This window comes from Natator depressus, chromosome 18 (assembly GCF_965152275.1).
Source record: "Natator depressus isolate rNatDep1 chromosome 18, rNatDep2.hap1, whole genome shotgun sequence".
NCBI lineage: Eukaryota > Metazoa > Chordata > Testudines > Cheloniidae > Natator > Natator depressus.
In genome coordinates this window covers 21494104-21516730 of record NC_134251.1, presented here as the reverse complement: position 1 = coordinate 21516730, position 22627 = coordinate 21494104, and the positions used below count along the sequence as shown (strand labels likewise).

General features: G+C 44.2%; 1 protein-coding gene across 6 annotated transcripts in view; it reads right to left on the bottom strand.

The window, feature by feature from the left end:
* The window catches only part of KCNAB2 (potassium voltage-gated channel subfamily A regulatory beta subunit 2), a 109425-nt gene that overhangs the window by 58141 nt on the left and 28657 nt on the right, over positions 1 to 22627 (bottom strand). For 3 of the 6 annotated variants that reach the window (XM_074934005.1, XM_074934004.1, XM_074934007.1), the window contains exons 2-3: positions 7923 to 8042; positions 7205 to 7246 (exon numbers count right to left, since the gene is read on the bottom strand). In XM_074934005.1, the coding sequence (XP_074790106.1) occupies positions 7205 to 7246; positions 7923 to 7999 (119 nt within the window). In that variant the 5' untranslated portion in view covers positions 8000 to 8042. Of the gene's footprint in view, positions 1 to 7204; positions 7247 to 7922; positions 8043 to 16100; positions 16222 to 22627 lie in introns of those variants that run through there. The other 3 variants (XM_074934010.1, XM_074934009.1, XM_074934008.1) reach the window with 2 other exon arrangements.

Here is a 22627-nt window from a genome sequence, read left to right as displayed (position 1 = left end):
CAGTTTTATTCTTTAAAATATAAACATAGAACTTGCTTGAGTCAACAGTTTGGAGGTAACTGAACTGCCTTCTCTAAAATATACACAAACCATACAAACACTGAATTCACTTGTACAGTGGAACTAACTGAGAATATTTCAAGATACCCAGCTCCGAAGACATGATAAAATCTACTGTAACATCACCAGAAATGGGAAAAACCCTAACATTTACGAGCCAGCAGCACCAATGAGAAGGTATAAACAGACAGTTTACAAATAGGATTAGTTTCAACCTGACACATCGTAGCTTTGGCATCTGTTTCTCTTGTAAAAGATTTCTCATTTTCCTACAGACAGAAAGCTACTGAACTACCAAGAGTTCCTGCCTCCACCAACGGAGCACGCATCTTGCTTTAAAAGAAAAAAATACACGATCCTAAAAATTATCTCCTAGACCACTTCCTATGTTAAGAAAGCACAGATTATCTATCAATACATATACATATTTCATAATATCAAAAGGACTCTGCCTGTCTTTTCCGATAGCTTCAGGAAAAACACAAACTCACCCGGTTTCTTGGAATCCTGCTCATTAAAAGAAAAGTTCTAGCTTATTAGGGGTTCCTCAGATAGCTATAAAAGAAAGTACGGGTGGGTTGTTTTTTTTCCCCCATCATGGGAGTGTCAAAACTAAATGTCAAAAGCAATTGGTGAATAAGACAGTCACTCCAGAGCCAAGTTTTTTAGCAGGCGCTCCATTAGTTCTATTAGGGTATTTTCCTCTTAGCAAACAGAAGCTAAATTATTCATGACCTTCTCCCTCTCTAAAAGCCTGTGGATGTGCAGCCGCTTTATGAATATTGGCATCATTTACTTTTTTATAAAGCAGATACTTGTCAGACGCTGTGGACAGGCACATCCCAACGATAGGTTCCACCTCTAACGAGCCATAGTTCTGATGATGAGCTATTGTGGTGGCAAGTGCTATAGCAATGCCTATAAATAAACTGGAAGTGCAGTTCCTTCTGTCACGCTGGAGTAACTCCCTTGGAGTTAGTGGCGTTACACTGGTATTAAACCAGTGCAGCAGGGAATCAGGATCTACAGCTGAACAGTGTGACGCTGGCAGACCAGGTGTCAGCTCATGCCAAGGCCCCAGGCCTCACTGAACACTTACAAATGCAGAGCTGGAAATCAGTCTTGCTTACCTGTGTGTGAGCGCTATCCAAATAGATATTAAATGTTAAGTTGATAAGAATGTGTTTAGATTTTATGAAACGCTGGTAGGATGCAGCATGTATTGATTTCATTTATAATCTCTACAGCCCATGGTATAAAGTTATACTGTTTGGTACACATCTTGTGTACCAGAGGAGCACTTTACCTGAATCAATGCTTCTTTTCCTGTTTAGTAAGTTACACAATTTACAGAGGTTTACAATGCAATCAAAGGACAGTCTTTGTTGACTGCATTACTAACTCCATCCAGGAAGGAGAGACCTGCACATGAACTCATCCCATCAGCTTGAATTCTGGGCTCCGGGGGGGAATAAAAATCACTGACAAGGAGAAACTGGTCTCTTTGCTGTTTGGCCTCTCACAAGGGCTGGAGCTAAGGAACAAAAGTAGAGATCCCCAGGGTCAACCTGGGTTAGCCCTAAAACACGTTCAGTGGACAGATTACAACATTTCTGTCACCACAGACTAACTTATTTGTGCATATATATTGCACATTTTAACCTGTAAATAACTCTCTCATTTCTTTTTCCTAGTTAAAAAATCCTTTGTTAGTTTACTCTTGGATTGGCTACAAGCATTGTCTTTGGTGAGAGCTCTAAGGTACAGATTGACTTGGGTTACGTGACTGGTTTCTTGGGACCTGAATCTTTAATGATTTTTGGTGTGACCATTTATAGAATCATAGGACTGGAAGGGACCTCGGGATCTAGTCCAGTCCCCTGCACTCATGGACTTATCGCTAAGTCCAGCTTGCCTGAGTGGCAAGATAGACTGAAGTGCCTGAGGGGACTGTCTGTGATACCATGGTAAGACTGGCACAGTGCTTCGGGAGTTCCTATTTGTTACTGGGTTGGTGAAATCTAATTATAGAACATACCACCAGGTTGGGGTGTCTGCCCTGCTTTTTGATAGTCTGCCCTGAGGTTGGCATTCACAGTCATGAACCACTCCAGACACCACGACAAACAGTTTGAAGTAAAAACTTTTCTCCAGTACGTGGTTTGAAAACAAATACTAAGAACAGTTATATTACACACAGATAGATATTAATAGCTCTTGCTATTTGTGAAAGCAAAGGTTCCATGGAGACTTTCATTATAACCCTCTAATATTCTCAATGTCTAAAAAAGTTCTCTTAACTGGCAGAAGTTTTCCATGCTTGGTCTAAGCCCAGATGCGAGTTTGCCAGGCCAAATATATGGACTCACTTTTAAGTCACACCCAGGTAAAAGGAGAAAAACCAAAACACACTTTTTACAGCAGAAAGAATAAGACTATTTGGATGTAAACCAAAAAATGACTAAAAACTACAAATTGAGACTCACTAGGTTAGTAAAAAGAAAAGGAGGACTTGTGGCACCTTAGAGACTAACAAATTTACTTGAGCATAAGCTTTCGTGAGCTACAGCTCACTTCATCGGATGCATTCAGTGGAACTACTAGGTTAGTAGTTCTCCGAGATTGCTAGAGAAACAGCATACTGATGGGAGAATCAGTTCTGCACAGGGCCATGTGACATTTCCACTACGTTCAAATTCCAACACTATTTAGTGAGGCCGTGGAATCACAAATACACAACAGCCGTGAGCTATGCAGGTGAGGTGTCTAAACGGTTATTTTCACTGTAGAGTTGAATACTTTATTTTGACCAAGTGGCTGTGGAAGTGCACAGTGAACTCAGGAGAGAGATTTAAGGGGTGAGGGGGGAAATCACACACAAAAATCTCATCGTTCGGGTCACCTTTTACACACTCAAAGGTCAGGAGGAAATGCAGAGTTTATGGGGCCCAATACTGAAGTTTAACTAAATCGTGCTCATCTCAGCACTAGGGGATGGAGTTTGAGGGGGCATTTGGACAACCTGGATCCTGTGGCTGGCCAGAACCCAGTGCAAGTTACAGCAACATTGTGGCTGTTCCAATTCACTCCCACCTGCCACAGTCACCCCCAAGCAGCCATTAGAGTAGCTGCGGATTGTCAGAGGGATGCCACCCCCCACAATGCACTTCCTACCCCACGGCTGTAACAGCATGGCACAGGGCACTCTACGCCAGGCCTGTGCCATCCAAAGATTCTGCCTCACCAGGGGAGCCATTAGCTGGCCAGTTACACTTTCCAGCCCTTTGGGACTGCTGCAGTGGCAGAAAGAGACTTGAACTGGGCCACGGATCATGGTGCTCTCATGGAGCATTTTGAATGGCTAGTTACATGGCCAAAAGTAACCTACACTGTGCCCAGGTCTGCTCAGTGCTTATAGGTTACTAGAAAGTGAAAACAATAATAGATTTCTACGAAGTTCCCAAGAGGCATTACCTTGTCTTTTGAATTGTCTGCTTTGAGCGTTTACGCATAGCCTTACATTACGATATGTTCGGGCACACGGGTCACTGCTAAATGGCGAACATAAAGCCACCAAATACACTAATAAAATAAAGAGAAAAAGAACATTTATAAAGCTCTGACTCTGCAAACATGCTCACATGTAGCTTCAAGCCCTGGCACCGTCCCCCTGATCCTTAAGGGACTGTCTCGTACTTAAACAGGTTAGGAAGCATTTGCAGGATCGAGGGCCATAGAACGTCAATGGTAAATCACCCTTTGATGTCTGTGGTGTGGAGTCACACCTGAAGAGAGCACATGTCAAGCAAAGCCAGTGGGAGTCCATGAGATCCTATTAAGGAGAAAAGCGCATGAGGAGTTTTAACTTTTTAATCCATCCTCTCTTTTCAATGGTACTAATAAGTGGCCATTACTAATACTGACCATGTGCCAAACAACTCATCTGAATTGTTCTTTAGATTTCTTCCATGCCTAGAATTCCCCAGATTTCCATAAACCACCTGTTGATTGCTCAAGGTAATAAATATTAACGGAAAAGTATTTCCATTATTTGTGCAGCATTAGTGATTAGTCGTTTTGCTTTAATTAGCTATTTAATCATTGCTTTGCATATTGTTGTACAGTCAGTGTAGCTGAGTGATCACTAACTACACATCTAGGAATGCATGAGGATAAAACGTCAGGACAGTGTTAATGCTGCAAAAACAGAAACATCATGAAAGCTATAACTCCGCCAGTGGTTTAAGACACTTCTCCCTCTTTTATAATCTTACCTTACCCCCTCTCTTGCCCCATCCCCCTTCTGTTACAATACTTATTCTGTTTCATTCATGTGGCTTTATGTACGTGTAAGCTGAGAACATCAATTAACGAAGAAGTGTGCAGATTTGGGCTAGCGTGCCAAAAGCAACCTCATACTTCCTTATCATCCACACTTGTGTCTGGACCAGCGGCCGGTTCAGCAATTTGCTGTACTGTTACATCGTTAACGTAAGCCTCCAGCAATGTTCAAATAGTGTCCAGCACTCCATTCACACGGTGTTTGTAGGGGGTAAATGGTTCCTTCAATTTTAGACAGTAAAAGGATGAAGAAAAATTATTTCGTCTTAGACCCAAGGTAATGGTGTTTCTCCTAATGCACATATCCAGATTAACAGGGCCTGGACAAGAGCTCTGGGGAAAAACAAGTAGGTCTGGGTTTTGCCAACACATCCTCTCAGTTGTGTAGCAGCCTCACCCTGAGAAATACGCGTGTGTTGTAGCTGAGTGAAAAGACAGGAGTACTGACACCACCACACTCTTGTATCCTGTACGACTATTTTTGACCCGAAGACGTCAGGACACAAGTATCCCCATTTCTGATTTTGAAAATATGGTCCCCTTAGTATGCAATGGGTTCCGAGTGCCAGAATGGAGATTGCTCCATTATCTTAGCTGAAAGAGCCATGGCTGCACTCTGCTCCACCCAGATTCTAGGCTCCCTTGAATGTAGGGTGGCCAGACAGCAAATGTGAAAAATCGGGATGGGGATAATAGGAGCCCATATAAGAAAAAGACCCAAAAATCAGGACATCTGGTCACTTTACTTGAACGGCTGAGTCAACATAAACATATATTTCATTGGATGATCAACACACCACAGACTAACATTTTGGCTACGGAGCTCCCCACCAGGCTCCTAATCATCCCCAACCCTCATCCCATGTCTCAGAGAAGTGACAAATTTATTATGTGCCACAGGCTGTACCTCTGGCTCTGCAGGCCAAAGTTTTCAGAAGTGACTCGCCAATTTGGACAACTCCATTTTTACATATCCAACTAGTAATACTTTAAAGGGAGCTTGATTTTCAGAAAGAGCTAAGCTCCTATGTCAGGGAATCAGGCCCCTTTAAGGGGTCTCAAGCTGGTCACCCAAAAACGGAGGCACCAAAAATCACTAGTCACTAATCTTAGCCAATAAATGTAAGATGGTACTGTCCCTTCTGGCCAGCGTAATATGGTATGTGAAAAGGTCAAGTCTCTCTTTCTCTCTCAACAAGGATGGGATGGAGTTGTAACCAAATTTGTACACTAGACTGTCCTGGGTTTTTTATTTTGATCATTGCCATTTCTGATCTGGCAATTCTTCGGATTTCCAACACACTGCCACCCAAAAGCACTTCACACTTTGCTAAATTATTGTAAACAAATTGCACACGCGCACACACACTTCTTATTTTGCCTAGGATTAAATTAAATGCAGCCATCTCAGTAATTTAAACGATAGTTCAGCTAATCTGTACAGGTTAATTTTTCACAAGCTGAACAATACACATACTTCTGCAGCACAAGCATGAAAACTAGGACCGTGCAAGTAGCTGGCTGAATTTGAATTGCAGAGCTAATCTTCTAACTTTTCCATTCTGTAAGGATAAGGCCTTTTCCTGTAGCCATATGGTAAGGCCTAAGACCTTTGTCTGCTGCCATATTAGGAGAGCAGCAGCCATGAGCTAAGAAGCAGGAAGTCGCATTCTCACATTCCATCTAAATTACATTAAAACACTGTAATATCGGGCCGATAAGAAGGAGATCCTGTCCTAATATCACCCGCTATCACCAGACTAAGAAACAGGTCTTAAAATGGTTAAAGAAAACTTAGTTTGATAGATAGCATCCTGTCAGGCAAGAAATCACTTATCAATAGTTGTGGTTGTGAAATCCTCATTTTTTTTTTTACTATTTTATCTTTATGGTCCCCACTTCCTTATTGTTTGTCTGTATGGTCTCTGTCTGGTTCTTTGATTGTTTCTGTTACACAATTAATTTTGCTAGGTGTAAATTAATTAAGGTGGTGGGCTCTGATTGGTTAGAGAATTTTGTTACAATATGTTAGGATTGGTTAGTAAAATTTTACTAAAATGATTGGTTAAGATGCTGTTAAGCAGGAGTCAAGTTTCACTATATAAACTGGGGTCCAAGAGGAAGTTCTTTGGGAACCAACTCCTGGACATAGCCCCAAGAACAGAGGTGCCAGACTTCAATACCCTGCCAATGACACCCTGCAGAAACTGGAGTCCCCGAGGTGGACCTGATCCTGACTGGCCATCAAGAAAAGTTCAACAGTCTTATTGGGAGTGGTAAGCATTGTACGTGTAGCATGTGCATTCTGTTTTGGTGATTGTTAATAAACAGAGGGTAAGTAGGATATTACTATGTAAGGCTCTTTCACTGGTAAAAGACCCCTTAAACCCACAAAAGATTAAGCCCCGAGTCCACAGGGAATGGGAGTTTGCTCAAAGTCCAGGGGAGTAGAGCCCAGAGGAGTAGAGCCCACGTAGGGGTAAAGTTAGAGTGCTTAATTAAGAGGGTTACACCTGAGCCCTAGGAACAGGTTGACGGTGGGTGCCTAAATTAAGAGGGTTACGTCTTGAGCCCTAGGAACTAGGTAGAGGTGGGTGCCTAGAGTGCGCAAGTGACAGAGAATTTTGTGCGGGTAACAATTCCCTTCAGGCTGCCAGAGCCAACACCTGCTGAGGTTGATGATACATAACATATCCTGGTGTATGACGGGTTGAGACCCCTTCTGAAACGTGCCCTTCCGTAATTATACCCATCACTACTGTTCAGTCCCATTTTTTATAAAAAAAATAACAGACTCTGTTACCTGTAGAACTGGAGCTGTCGTTTGGGACTCCCGTACCGAGCACTTCCGACAGCAAGGGAAAGAAAGAAGAAATATTCCACAAATCGCATTAACAACTGGGAAGTGCCAGAAACAGAAAGCTCAGTCTCAGTTCATCCTGCAATGATCTTTGTGCTCTAGCAAACCCGTTCGGTTGATCTCCATCAAAGTCTCTATAAGGGTTTAATGTCTGCACAGTTTCTCTTCACTAGGAGGAGCTGAAAAGCTCTGTGAAAGCTTGACAACAATGCCACCAAGTGAGGGAAAGAATTATGGGCACAAAATTTGTGCAAGGCACGTGCGCGAGCGGACTCTGGCTCACCTGATTCAACAGAATGTCATTCAATGTTAAAAAAATAAAGTGAAATACAGAAAACATACTCTTAAACCCTTAAATGTAATAGATTATTTGAAAAGAAATTGATGAGTGACCCATTCCTTAAAACAACAGGCACCAAATCTCAGAAGGAAGCTTAAATATTGTTTATGCTATCCAGTGTTTGCACAGTTCTGGAAATGACTTTTTTGTAAGCATCTTCAAAAATCAAGGTTTGGATTTTAGGATAGAATAGTGGCTGCCTCAGAGGGTCATGACAACTGGTTTACCCTGTTTTTCAAAAAACTGCAAAACATGTGCTCCCCGTAACAAAGAGAACTTCTGGGTAGTCGGGGAAGCTATAAACTCGGTCGCATGGCTCACCTGTAAATCATCCCTGGAGAGCCAGTCTGTCTTAGCGAGAGTCGAGCAGGGGAGTCAGTGGTAGATTCTGGATACATCGAGCCAGCCTCAGTTTTCAAGCTCCGTTTTCTTTTTTACCTTCTAAAAAGATATAGAATAAAAAGTTACAACCAGAATAAATTGAATTTTTAAAGCACATGAATTTTTGTGTTTCCTCTCATTACTTTCTCTTAGTGAGCATGGAATATTCCCACTGGTTGGAGCTGATGTGGGGGTCAGGACTCTGGGTTCTAATCCTGCCTCTACCACTAATTAACCATGAGCTATCGGGCAGATCACCACCTCTGGGAATAATACGGATGGCCATGAGACCATAGGTTAGGAGCTCTCAAACTGGGGGCTGGGACCCTTGAGGGGGTTGCGAGGTTATTACGGCGGGGGGGGGGGGTCGTGAGATGTCAGCCTCCACTCCACACCCTGCTTTGCCTCCAGCATTTATAATGGTGTTAAATATATAAAAAGTGTTTTTAATTTATATGGCGGGGTCGCACTCAGAGGCTGCTGTGTGAAAGGGGTCACCAGCACAAAAGTCTGAGAACCCCTGCCATTGGTCTATTGCCAGTACCAGACGCTGCAGAGTGGCAGATAATTATGGAATAACCTCCCAGTGGGGGACATCTCATCCTGACCCCCACTCAGCTGGGGGTTATGTCCCGAGTCAGGAGAGGTTACATACTTTTCACATAAATTGCATAAATTTTAAAAATCCTGCTGAGTTTGTTCTCATTATCCATGCACACGTCAAATTTCTTCTGAATGCTGCTCAGCAAACACGTCAATGACATGCTGTGGCAATGAGATCCACAGGTTAATTATGAATTGTGAAGAGGAGTATTTCCTTCTATTGGTTTTAAATTCTCTGCTGTTCGCTTTCATTGAATGTCCCCTTGTTCTCCTATTCCAAGAAAGGCTAATTAGGGGTATCCAATGTTTCATTTCTATACCCCTATCTCCTCTTTAAACTGATGAATCTGAACTGTATTGATCTCTCTTCATCTGGAAACCTTTCCACCCTCTCGTCACTCTCATTAGCTGTCAGTGCCTCCTATTTCTGCTATATCCTTTTAGACACAGGGCGACCACTATTTCAAGTGGCAGAGGCATTTTAAGTACAAGGGTTGAAATTGCACTTAATAGGTAGATGACATGCCACCAGCAGCTGTGATCCCATCGACACTAGGACTGCCCTGATGTTGTCCCTGCCAGAGAGAACAGACATCAGCAACAGTGGGAAAATGTGCAGACAGGTCTCAAGAAACTCTAGGTATATCCCTTCTCATCAGAACTATGCCAGAACTCAGGAAACTTTATATAAACATAGATGCTTTAGATACTTCAAGGTCAAACTATGTAAATGTCCAAGTGCCCACGACACTAGACTATTGATAAGGAAGAACAGATTTGTATTTATACTTTAATGCTAGGGGTTTCAAAAGGTGCTTAACTTCTCTAGCCCAACTCCTACTGAAAGTCAGGGGGAGGGGGTCACTCATTCCTTCAGGCAGCTTTCAAAAATCGCAGCCTAAATTCATACAGATGCTCTGTTACTGATTTTGGATCTAACACCTTGCTTGAAACACACATATGTACATGCAAATTTTTTTCATCTTTAGCAGGACTGTGGATTATTAGCTGCACAAAAATTAAGCACAACCAAGTGACAATTGAAGAAGCTGCTGTAACTTTGTGCCTAGGCCATCTGCAGCTGTGGAACAAGCCAAATCGAGATGTTTTCTTGTTAATTATCTAGCACCCAAAGCTATGCTGAGCACCTAACAACTGGATTGGCAAACATACAGTATGAACTGCCACATCTCAAATGGCATAAACTATGTACAAGCTATGAGAGAATAAACCACATGAACGGATGTGCGATCACGTTGCTTATTGCACTATTAGAAGGTGCTTGGGTACCATGGTGTTGGGCACAGCATAAGTATCCATATAGACTAGAACAGAACACAGAAAGTGAACAAAACTAGAGCAGCAAACTCCATCTCAATCCCTCCTGCAACATGCTCCATATGATTCTTGAAGCCTCTGAGTTCATAATTCAGGAATCATTTCGAAGCAGTTCGTCATCATCTGTGACCTATAACTCACACCTGGAGCAGGCACTTCACGCTATCAGTCAACCCAGACAACAGCATCATGCATCTCCATGAATCAGGACAAGTGCAAATCTGTGGATGAAAAATAGCAGCCTGCTTCCAAAGGATGGTCATAGCTACTATGGTGGAGTTTGAAGCTCCAGCCTTATGTTTCCCTGTTTTTTAACCAGCCAGAATTCCAGAAAATACCCAAGAATACCAACCAGCAAACTCAGAGAAACCAAACTGCAGAACAATACCATTCAAAGGCAAAGTTCTCAGTTGTGTAGTTTGTTTACAGTCAGGGAAACAGCCCTGCCCCATTAAACACATGGGCCTTGCGTGTGGGGGTCTGTACTTACGAGTAACTGAGCATTGCATTGTACTGCTCCATTCCCATATTGTTTCAAAGTCATTAAATGCCAGTTTAAATCAACAGATGCCAGACTCCATCATAAACACAGAAATGACTTTTCAAAAGTCAACAATACAAACAAGTCATGAAAGGGCCATCTCTAAATCTCACAGAGGGGAAGTTACAACGACGTGCAGGGTAGGGAGGGGTGGGAAGGGGAATACAGATGGGGCCTGAAGAATAGCTCCTACAGAATGGAGATGGTACTCTTGATGCTCAAGAGCTGTACTGAAACAGCGAGACAGCCAGAGGGCAGCAGATGAAACAGAAACAGAGCAGTTCCACAAGGATTCACCCTCTCCCACTTCAAATTCCCCATCCCTCACCCACATGGAGGTAGGCAGAATGAGAAGAGACGAGACAACCGGGGTCCTGACTAGTGCGAAGGTTGCGTTAGCAAAGCTCTGCCCTGCGTCGGAGGTTTCTTCACACTTTCCCTTTACTAAAATCTATGAAGTTTGATGCCTGAAACATTAAAAACGTTTTCCTAGCCAGAGATTCGAATGCAGAGGTTTCCGTGCTAGACGGAAGAGAAAATACTTCAGATTTTCCTGCAAACATAGTGTGACTGGAGAAATGCGATTATAAAAGTACCAGCAGGAACTGTGCTTATCTGCATACTGCTAACCTGATTTGCCAACCCATTAAATGTGAAGAGGAAAACCTGAGGTTTTTAAAGAAAAGGCATTTTATGGCCCCGCAAAGACTCATCTACTAGATTTTCCCCCCCACACAGAGTTGCACTATTGTAATTTAAGGTGTAATTTTAAATTGGTTTAATGAAACCAGTGTGAAAGGCTGTGTTGACACTTAGTTTAAACCAGGCTTATTTTGGTCTATCTTAAGTTGATCAGGAAGAAGTTTAAGATAAACCAAAATAAGCCCACTCACACTGAAATTGGAGTATCCGCACAGGGGTTTGTACTGGTTTAAATAAACCGGTCTAATTACACGGGGACAAGTGTGTATGTAGACAAAGCTGTAGGCACATATGTAAATGTCTCCCAGGTCAGAGGCTTTGGGTCCGCTCTGCCCTTGTAACCAGGTGCCCTTACCATGTCCCTCCACCCCCAGCCTATACAATGGATGTCTTTGTCATGAGCAATTCTGGGGGAGGAGAAAAACATGATATTTGGTTTCTTTTGCCTTTGCCTTTTAAACCTGTTATTTCCTTTGGCTACAGCTAGAGCAGCCTGAGGCCAGGTCCATAGTACAGCCCTATCTCTCTATAGCCACGTCGCTCAGGGGTGTGGAAAATCCAGACCTGTGAGCGATGTACTTATACCAACCTAACCCCCTGCACAGACAACAGGCTTCTCCCATTGACACAGCTGGGGCCTCTCAGGGAGGTGGATTAAATATGCCAATAGGAGCTGTCCTGTATGTAAAGATAAACCCTCAGATGCGATGGTCGGTAGCAAGAGTGCATTTGTGTATGTGTAGTCTGGCTGCTCCGCGATTCTAGTCCACTGCTCTTGCAACGAGTCCTTCACACCGTTATGTCTTTCTCCAATTCGATGAAGTTAGCATTAAAAACAGAACAACAAAAATACCACAAGGGAACTGCCAAGCAGGTTCTCCCCAAGGCACGCCGGGCAGGAAGGTAGTAAAACACATTTTCTACCCAAAGGAGCATGTTGTAAAATAGGTCACTGAAGAACAAACTACGCTTTGCCCCCCAGAGTGACTGGGAATGGGGGGGGGGAGCTCACACTACACATGTCGGAAGAACAGAGTAAGGAGATGTCGCCTGGTCCATTGCCTCCTCCCTCCCCATCCCTGTCCCTGCTCTCCTTCTCCAGGTGGGACAGGCAGGTCAGAGTGAAAGAGAATATCACAACCCAGGGCACACAGTGCAATGAGAAGGAAGCTCTAACTAGTCAACAGGCAACTTGAGAAGTTCACCATCATTCCCCCTCCCTGCCAGTGAAAACAAAGAGCTCTGAACAATAGCCTCTCCCCCACGCCAAGAAACAGCAACACCTCACCGACAACCGCTGGCTCTGGACGGAAGCCACACAGCAAAGCATGGAGGCCTTAAGGCTGGGCAAGCTGGCCCGTGCATCAGAACAGCAGGAGCAGAAAATGAAGAAAGGAAGCCAAGTGTGTAAGGCGATAAAACACCCGCAATCTATGCAGGGCTGAAGGCATGAAACAAATACCTTCTCTTTCATAGGTTTCTAGGCAGCCAGCACAGAGCCAGACCACATAAGTCACCCTTCAACCTGCCCTTCAAATACCTTGAAATGAAATTTAATAAAGTGCCCAAAGGAAATCAAATTTGCTAATATGTTCATCCTGCATTATCTCACTTGCTTCAAATCCCTCCACAGGGCTCATCAGAGGGAAGCACAGGTTTGTTGAATTTAATACTTTTTGGGGGGCAGAACTGCCTGTCGCCTTTTAATTCTGTATCCAGCCAGTGCCATCTGCTGTCAAGTCTCCTCTCCTAGCTCTGGTCAGGGTTACAGTAAAATTCAATGCTCTTTTATACACATTAATTTTTTAAAGTAAGCAGTCTTTTCTCCCCCACAAAAATTCCTTTACCCTGGAATCAACTAGCCAATTTCATCCCACATAGGAAATGAAATATTTCCAGAATCCTGGTCTAGCTTTCTTCAGTAACTCTGAATTCCAGACACACACACCTCCGACCTGACTGGAATGCTGAATGGACTTCCAGCTGCTCTGCAGCCAGTGCTACCCAATAGAAATCAACTGCATCAGTCAAGTAACCAATCCCTCCAGAGACATGACGCTGAAAATAACGGAGTGCAAGTTACAGCCCCTGCACCAAACCTGCAGAGCTCAGAACAGGAGCAAGTCAGGGAAAACAACAACAGAGCCCTGCAACACTGCACAGCCCACCCAAATGAACTGTTGCATAATAATAGTGGAGAGAGGGAGCTCACATCTCTTAATGGGGACTGGAGAGGTTGGGGAGTCTAGTGATGCCGGAGACTTTGGAGGGGGGAAGGGATGGGAAACGGGGTGGCAGTTTCTCTCTTAAGCACCCCATGTTGCAGCATTTGCACACAGTACCTGAGCAGACAGAACCAGGGCTGCAAACAGCTGCTCATAACTGGTGGGAAGCATGGAGGGTGCCAGGAGGATGTTAAAATGAAACATGGCCTAAGATGCTTGGGTGTGTGCATGGGGAACAGGGGAGTAGAACCCGGACTCCAAGATGGGACAGCCAGTAATGTCGGAAGTGGTCGGCATTATCCTAGTCAGATGATGAGAATCCTGAGGGGTTAACTGGTTAACCCAGAGTCTAAGTGAGTGTTGCAAGTTGTGTGTCTTTTATTCTAGACGTCTAGAGCACATGGATAGCTGCAGTCTAAAAATAGACTCACTTGGCTCATTAAAAAAAAATAAAGGAAGAGATTCAACCTCAACGCCTTCCTCCCTCCTTTCCTCCCTCCCTCCCCAGCCAACAGCCGATTTTGTATGAACCAATGTATGGCTCCAGTAAAGAAAGCCATGGCCACTGTATTTGCAGAAAGGCAAACAGGACAATATGAGATACTGTTCGCTTCATTAGGCCACGTCTCAGCAGCAATGTTCTTTGGTTACTATTAGGAAAGGGGTGAATCCTGTCAAGGCTGAAGCTTTGCAAACCTCAAACTGTGTTCTGCAAGTTTGCTAAAGTTCCTCTGAGTTCACAAACGCTTTCTCCTCTGCAATGTAAACCAACCCGCCCCAACAAACCACATGCTTTTCTTTCCTAGCTGAAAGGAACATAAGAGCTCCCACAACAGCTCAAGTGCCCTGCGTATGGTACCAGTGCTGCATTGACTTTCCACCAGAAAATCTGTTTCCCCCCACCTCCCTCCTAAGCAAAATGCGAATCAAGTGAACTGTTTCTACAGGGTCCAAAAGCGTGTTACATGTTTCACAAGTGAGGGGTCCAGTCTGGGACGGATTGAAGTCAGCCAAAGCTGGGAATTTCAAAATAGGCTATGAGAGTTAGTCACCCAGTTCTCATTGAAATATCTGTGGGAATTGGGTGCCTCATTTCCTTTAGCCATTTTGAAACTCGCAGCCACAGAGTTTGTCCATTTCTGGTTATTATAAAGCTACACTGTAGCTTAATGAGAGGAAAATCCTCCTAACCTCATCTAAAGGCAAGCAGGCACGCACGCAAGCATACACTCCTCTTCGAAGTAAAGTGAAAATGGCATACGTGAGGGTCTTCATTTTCTCAAAGATACTGTACGTGGGGGGGTTAGCCAGCCACTGACACTGAACCACGAGAGCCCCAAGCCCTGGAAGCGTCGTGAGCAATGCACCAATAGCTCTGTCTGCACCGTCACAGAGGAGAAGCTGGAAGGCCACACACAAGCAACCTACCTAGAGTTTTGATATTTAGATGATCCAGCCTCCCTAGACTACTGCCCTGCACTACACGGCGCTGGGACTGACACTGTGCAGGCGGACACGGAGATGTGGCCCACCCGCACAGCTGGGTCAGTCCCATCGGTCCTGAGCAGTTTCACTCACTCTTTGATTTAAAAAAAAAAAAAAAAAAAGCCAGTTACATACAGCAGCCTGCACCCTGCAAAAAGGCGACGGCAGTTTCCTTCTTCCGTTCCAAAGTGCATGATTTCACAACGGCAACCTCAAACATCCTTTGTGCTGCAGGCACAGCAACCAAACCAATTCCTCCTTCCTTCAGCATTAACAGCGTAAGGTCCGTCACTATTCCTCTCTGTTGGCCACTCCAGAAGCCCCTTAATTTTATAGTCATAACATTTAAAAAGCCCATGTCCAAACCCATCAGCTGTTTCTGACCCAGTGGTGTGCTTGGTTCACTACACTGTAAGTGTCTGGTGTTCTGAGGGTGAAATGAACTTTCCAGATGAGCTGTTTCTCAGCGAGACCTGGGGGAGCCACAGCCTCCTAAAACAAGACACAGGAAGCTAACAAAAGAAAGCAGAAATGGAAGAACTGTGCTAAGTGGCAACCTGAGACACTCCCTGGCCATGCTGAGTGATCATGCCAAAAGAGAACTGATAACCTCAAGCTGACATCCATGCTGAGTGGCTCACACCTTTCATAACATTCACATTTTCCCAAACCCTCAGACACATGTTAGGGACTCAGGTTTTTCAGCTTAATCACAAACACAAAGCTAACAATTGACACAAGCTCTGGATGCTACAAGAGGGCAGGATGTTGCAGGAGTTTGGAGGAATAAATGACAAATGGAAAAGCTTCATGCACATTTTGTTTCCAGAGAGGAAGGCACCCTCCTACAACTTGGGAGACCTGGATTCAAGTCCCTGCTCTGCCACAGACTTCCTGTGTGACCGTGGGCAAGTCACTTCATCTCTCTGTGCCTGAGTTCCTAATTGGTAGAGTGTGGATAATGGCATTGCCCTGCCTCCAGGGGATGTTGTGAAGATAAATGCACTGCAGACTGCAAGGTGTTCAAACACTGTGGTGATGGGAGCTGGATAGATACCTCAGACAGACAAAATCCCAGCACTGCCATTGGAGAGACACAGCAAAGAATGCTTAACTCAGGCTCTGGAGCAACCTCCAAGCCTGCCTGGAGGACCTAGTACCTGTACCAAGCCACATAAACCAAGCCATACAGTAACTGTGAGCATCAGAAAGTCACACACTTACCACCCACGACTGACCTCTCTGGGACGGTGAAATGGGTAGGGTGGACGCTGCTGAGTGCTCCTGACAGACATGCCAGGACTCTTCCCTAGGGATAAAAACCACGACGTGCTGATGCAGGAGAGCAGAAATGCCTTTCAGTACACCACTGTGATTCCCTGCAGTCTCTGAAGAGGTCAGTAATCTGGTGCAGGCAGATGCGCAGAGGGCTGTGGGTCTCCCTGTGTCTTAATGCCAGGCACTGATGTGACTGTTCCTAGCGAGCTGGCACAGACTGCTGACTGCAGTGAGAGATGCAGGATGAGTTTAACTCTACAGGGAACACGAGGTGCCACTGGACAATGCAGTGACAGAAGGGACCTATTTCACCAGAGAGCATCCTGAGGGGGATGCTGCTCATTGGTCCCTGACCCAAACAGCAGCCGTTCATCCCACTTTCCTGTTCCCAAAAGAGAAAGGCAGAGCTGTGCTGGCTCCAACCATTAAGGCAGCTCTGGGAGAAATACCAGATGGACCCAATGTAGAGAGGTTTCGACCCAGCAGGCCTTGGGTAGCGGGGGCAAGACTATTGATGGCCCCTTGGCTATGAAATTCTGGAGGAAGGTGAAATCCTGCCTAGAACTTCTGGGTTTAGAACTCTGCACTTCCATTTGAGGACAGCAGAACAACTGTTTTTGTCCACCACGCAAAAATCCCAGTTAACCTCCCCCATGCACAAGGGGTATAAACAACCCAGGACTAAGCTGCTGACTACTGAGACGGGGTGGTATCAGATTGGTGCAGACCCTTCTGCTGGATAACTTCGACAGACCAGGCATTCTTGGTCAAGGAGCCTCAGACAAACGCAGAAGTAGTAATCCAGCAAAGGACTGTGATGCTGGAATGAACGGCGAGGAATGTCTGGGGGTCGACCCTTTAGGAAGAGGTCTTCCATTTCTTTGACGTTTTAGTTGAGGCAGCAACGTTACTTTGATTTGCACATCAGCAAACGAGAGGTTTACAATTATATAGTTTGTGGCTGGTTCTTTTCAGCTATGCTCTAGCTACTGTGTAATTTAACAGGTGATGCAGTCTTTGGTTTTCAATGTGATTTTAGTTTCTTTGGGATTACCTTTGTTTTTGTGACAACCCATTCCCAAACTACTAGTAAATTAAAATTCTTCAATTAGGCTGGCCAAGAGAGCCCGACTGAACTATCCAGCTGCCATAACCAAGACAGAAAGCTAGCAAAACCACAGGATGCACCGTTACTTTTAAAATTTTCTATGAACACCAGCCTTAATATTAAAAAAGGAACTAGCAATTCACTGAAATCTCTCTTTGGTTTGACATAGTAGGACTATAAGTCGGGAAATGCACCATCATGTCATATTACCAAGCAGCCCACAGCCAAGTAACACTGCACAGAAATGCCTCCAATTTTCAACACAGCACTTCAAAAGAAGCTGCCTAGCTGCTATTTTGTTGTGATGCCGGGGGTAGGAATAGGTAGGAGGGAATGATTCTGCTTTTCCCATTTAATAGAAACCACTTGGGTTTAAAAGCTTGCCTGACATTACACAAGCCAATGCAATTTGTTTCTATCCCGACCAGATCAAACAAAGTTATTTGCTGCACAAAAAGATTAACAAAGGCTCAGCCAAGGTGCAATTTCAAGGAGATTTCTGGGGAGAGCGACAGCGATGTAAAACGTAAAGCAAAACCATTGGCTGTATCTCAGCAAGAGACACTGGTTATAATTAAAAGATGAGAGAGATGGACTGCCTACTTCCTGTTCCAATTTTTAGCACAAAACCTTGATAACACTCTCTCAATGTCACTTAGAGAGGGACTTTCAGGCTGGGGAGGAGGGAAACCTCCAGTTTATCAGGCCTCAATATAATCCTGATTATCCTTGGACTTCTCTTGTTCCCCACTGCTTTTATCCCACACAGATTCAAATCTCCTGATATTTTAAATGAGGTCTCCCACTGACCAGGATGGCAGGAAGCGCATTAGAGCATTGTCACCAGAGGAGAACACAGACTTTGTCAGAGGGTGATGGCTCAGACCAGCCAGCTGAACCAGCGGTGGGAATGGCGGGTGGGGGAGAAACACTTGTTGCAGAAACAGTATAGTTTGCTCCAGTGCAACACTCCCTCCAATCAGACACTGTTGTGAGTGCAACTGAACACACCAGTTTTCCTCGACCTCCGATAGTTACATAAGTGATTAAAATTCAGGGCGATTTGTGTTATTTTCACAAGGAATGCAGCGTGCAACAAGGGGTCTGTAAAGTGCCTTGCGGAGATCAGGTTGGCAAATGAAAAAGGAGCGCTGTCAACTTGAAACCAAGTCAGCTGAGTTCAAAGTCGTTTCAGATACCGCCCAGGTCTTTTAGCGCCCTGCCAAGTGTTGTGGTTTTATGGCGTATTCCTATCTTTAAATGTTTTCTTCTCCCCTGTTTTGTTGAGTGAAAGACCCACATAATGGGCCCAATTCTCTCAGAAACACTTGTGTAAATCCAGAGCCATCCCGATGAAGCCAGTAAAGTAATAGGAGACGCACACTTGTATAAACGAGAGAAGAATTTGGCCCACATGACAGGAAATACTACATGATACAGGGGAAATGGGGAAATTGACTATACAAAGTGCTGTCGAATGCACAAACCAAGCAGACTGAAGAAATAAAGAATTTTTCTCTGCTCTCTTTCAGTTACTGGAATCTTAGTGTTCACGAGAACAACTGGAATAGAATGTGAACTATTGGTCACACCATCTCGAAATGGCCACGGGGAGGGGGGTTCAGAGAAGGGCAAATGATCATAGAATCATAGACTTTAAGGTCAGAAGGGACCATTATGATCTTGTAGTCTGCCCTCCTGTACAACGCAGGCCATGGAATCTCACCCACCCACTCCTGTAACAAACCCCTAACCTATGTCTGAGCTACTGAAGTCCTCAAATCACGGTTTAAAGACTTTGAGGTACAGAGAATCCTCCAGCAAGTGACCCATGCCCCACGCTGCAGAGGAAAGTGAAAAACCCCCAGGGCCTCTGCCAATCTGCCCTGAAGGAAAATTCCTTCCCGACCCCAAATATGGCGATCAGCTAAACCATGAGCATGTGGGCAAGACTCACCAGCCAGACACCCAGGAAAGAATTCTCTGTAGTAATTCAGATCCCACCCCATCTAACATCTCATCACAGGCCATTGGGCATACCTACTGCTAATAGCTGAAGATCAATTAATTGCCAAAATTGGGCTATTACATCATATCATCCCTTGATAAGATCCATAAACTTATCAAGCTTAGTCTTGAAGCCAGGTAGGTCTTTTGCCCCCACTGCTTCCCTTGGAAGGCTGTTCCAGAACTTCACTCCTCTGATGGTTAGAAACCTTCATCTAATTTCAAGTCTAAACTTCCTGATGGCCAGTTTATATCCATTTGTTCTTGTGTCCACATTAGTACTGAGCTTAAATAATTCCTCTCCCTCTCCGGTATTTATCCCTCTGATATATTTACAGCGAGCAATCGTAACTCCCCTTAGCCTTCTTTTGGTTAGGCAAAACAAGCCAAGCTCTTTGAGTCTCCTCTCATAAGACAGGTTTTCCATTTCTCGATCATCCTAGTAGCCCTTCTCTGTACCTGTTCCAGTTTGAATTCATCTTTCTTAAACATGGGAGACCAGAACTGGACACAGTGTTCCAGGTGAGGTCTCACCAGTGCCTTGTATAACGGTACTAACACCTCCTTACCTTGACTGGAAATAGCTCACCTAATGCATCCCAAGACCACATTAGCTTTTTTCACAGCGATATCACATTGGTGGCTCATAGTCATCCTGTGATCAACCAACACTCCGAGGGCCTTCTCCTCCTCTGTTACTTCCAAGTGATGTGTCCCCGGCTTATAACTAAAATTCTTGTTATTAATCCCTAAATGCACGACCTTGCACTTTTCACTATTAAATTTCATCCTATTTTGGCAATGATAATGATGAGGATCATGAAAAAAACTTACATAATGAAGATAAATTGAAAAGACTGGGATTGTTTACCTTGGAAAGGAAATGAATAAGAAGGGCTATTATAAAAATATACAAATAATGAAAGTTATAGAGAAAGTAGATCAGGAGCTTCGGCACAGAAACATGGGGATACTCCAGGAAATTAAAACATGGCAAATTTGAAACTAATAAAAGGAAATAGTTTTTCACACAATGCAAAATTAGCCCGTGGAACTCACCAACACAGGATGTCACTGAAGCCAAAAACTTCAGAAGATTCAAGAAGGGGCTATTATAGGATAACAAGAATACTCAGAGTTCTAACAAAAATTTTTAACCTCATGCTTCAGGGATACTTTTAACTATCAGAAACCTGAGTGAGACAACATGGGGGGCACAGATTATCCCATATATGCCAGGTGGGGGGGCTCTTATACTTTCCTCTGGAACATCTGGCACTGGTCTCTGTCAGAGACAGGATACTGAGCTAGATGGACCATGCGTCCGATCTCATCCAGCAATTCCTAACAGGAACCTGGGAAAGCATTTACCAGCAGAAGTGCAGTTTGTAAGCTGTTGATGTTCTTTTATGCATGCAAGAGTCAACATGGTTGGCTACCTCGCAATCTCAGTTTGCTGCCTGCTGCTTTAAAGGAGATAAGAGTCAATAGGTCTACTATGCACCTATTTTCTATTCCTTTTAAACTCTACATTTACTTACAGTGGGCGCCGATTGGTTTCCATTGCTTAACTGTAATTATTTCCACTTCTTTGATATAGGAACTGCAGCACTATGATAAACACAGACTGTACAGCTGACTAGCTTCATAGTAACTAACTTCTAACTACCCTGCTGCTCAATGAATCTCCAGACAGGTCCCTCCCAACTATTCCTCATACAGCAGGCACATTATGGGCAATCTCCCTCCCTCTGCTCCTCCACCCCCAATCCACCAGTAGTGGAAGGAAAACCCCATCTTCCATAAAATCTTTTTAAAATTGTAGCCCTTTGTCTTTGGTCTTGAACTTGGGGCCTGATGCAAAGCCCAATGGAGTCAATGAAAAGACTCCCCTGACATCAGAGGATGAGCAGACACAAAATGTCACCTTTTTGGCTCCAGAAAACTCATTTTCTAGCAAGGGTTCAGAGCGGTGCCCTTGTACCTTGCCCTTCAGACACCTCCATCCACCCGTCAGTCTTGAAAACCTCAAGGGAGCGTTAGCCGCAATTTAAATCACCACCGCTGCACATGCGCAGCGGCAGCTGGTGTATTTGTTTAGTCCCATGTTCTTTCACCCCCCCCCCCCCTTCCATCCAAAAATAATAATGTGTGTTATTTCAATTATTTTCCCTAAAAGGTATTTTCTGTGAATAGTGCCCCCAATTGCTCCCATCAGTCTGGCATGCTGGGGTCTCTGCTCTCTTAAAGACAAATTGTATTCTTCCTTTATTTTTATGTGACTCAAGGTTCTCTGTAGATCAAAATGACTGCCAAAAATCACTTGCCTCTTCTGACCCAGTCATTTTATATTTCTCTTCAGCCGGCTTAAAACCATTATAACCAGTTTCAGTTTCATCAGTCTGAAAGGCTTAGCTGAAAATCCGTTCGAGTTAGAGTTACTGTATTAATTTCTCTGGGCTAATGCATGGAAATACAGGGAAAGCTGTTCTTATGCAGAGCGATGCATCTAAAAGCCCTCGCGGAAAGGAGGCGAGGGACTCTTTCACACACCTTTGCTTTTCAAAAAGCTTACACAGGTCTGTCACACTTTTCTGGAGACAAAAATACAGAGGAACCTCAGAGTTACAAACACCAGAGTTACGAACTGACCGGTCAACCACACCCCTCATTTGGAACTGGAAGTACTGTATGCAGTCAGGCAGCAGCAGAGACCAAAAAAAGAAAGGCAAACACAATACAGTGCGGTGTTAAACATAAACTACTAAAAATAAATGGGAAGCCGCATTTTTCTTCTGCACAGGAAGTTTCAGAGCTGTATTAAGTCACTGTGCAGTTGTGAACTTGTGAAAGAACCACCCTAACGTTTTGTTGCGAGTTACGAACAACTTCCATCCCCGAGGTGTTCGTAACTCTGAGGTTCTACTGTACTGGGACAGGTGGACCCTTTCCCATCCCAAGACAAGGCACATTTTGGCCTCTAGCCTAAAAAGAAGTACTGAAATTCCAAGGAAGCGGGGACAGGATTCCACTGAGAAAAAAGGATGGCCTTGTGGGTAAGGTGCTGGACTGGGACTTGGGAGATCCCAATTTCTGGTTCTTTAATAGACCCCCTTGTGAGTCCTTGGAAAAGTTAATTCTGTTCAGATTTTCAAGCGACCTCAGCTCCTATTTCAGCCTTGTTTCGACTAGGACAAAGGCGTAACAGAATGCGGAAGTGAAGATGTGTGAAGTGTCGATTTTAGACACGGCGCTGGGGAGCCAAAACTCGAACAGGAGCAGCTTAGCAGGAGTTCCAGTACACACGCCTTGCCTAGAGTAGGCTTTTCAAATGCATTAGTCTGAGAACACGTTAGCA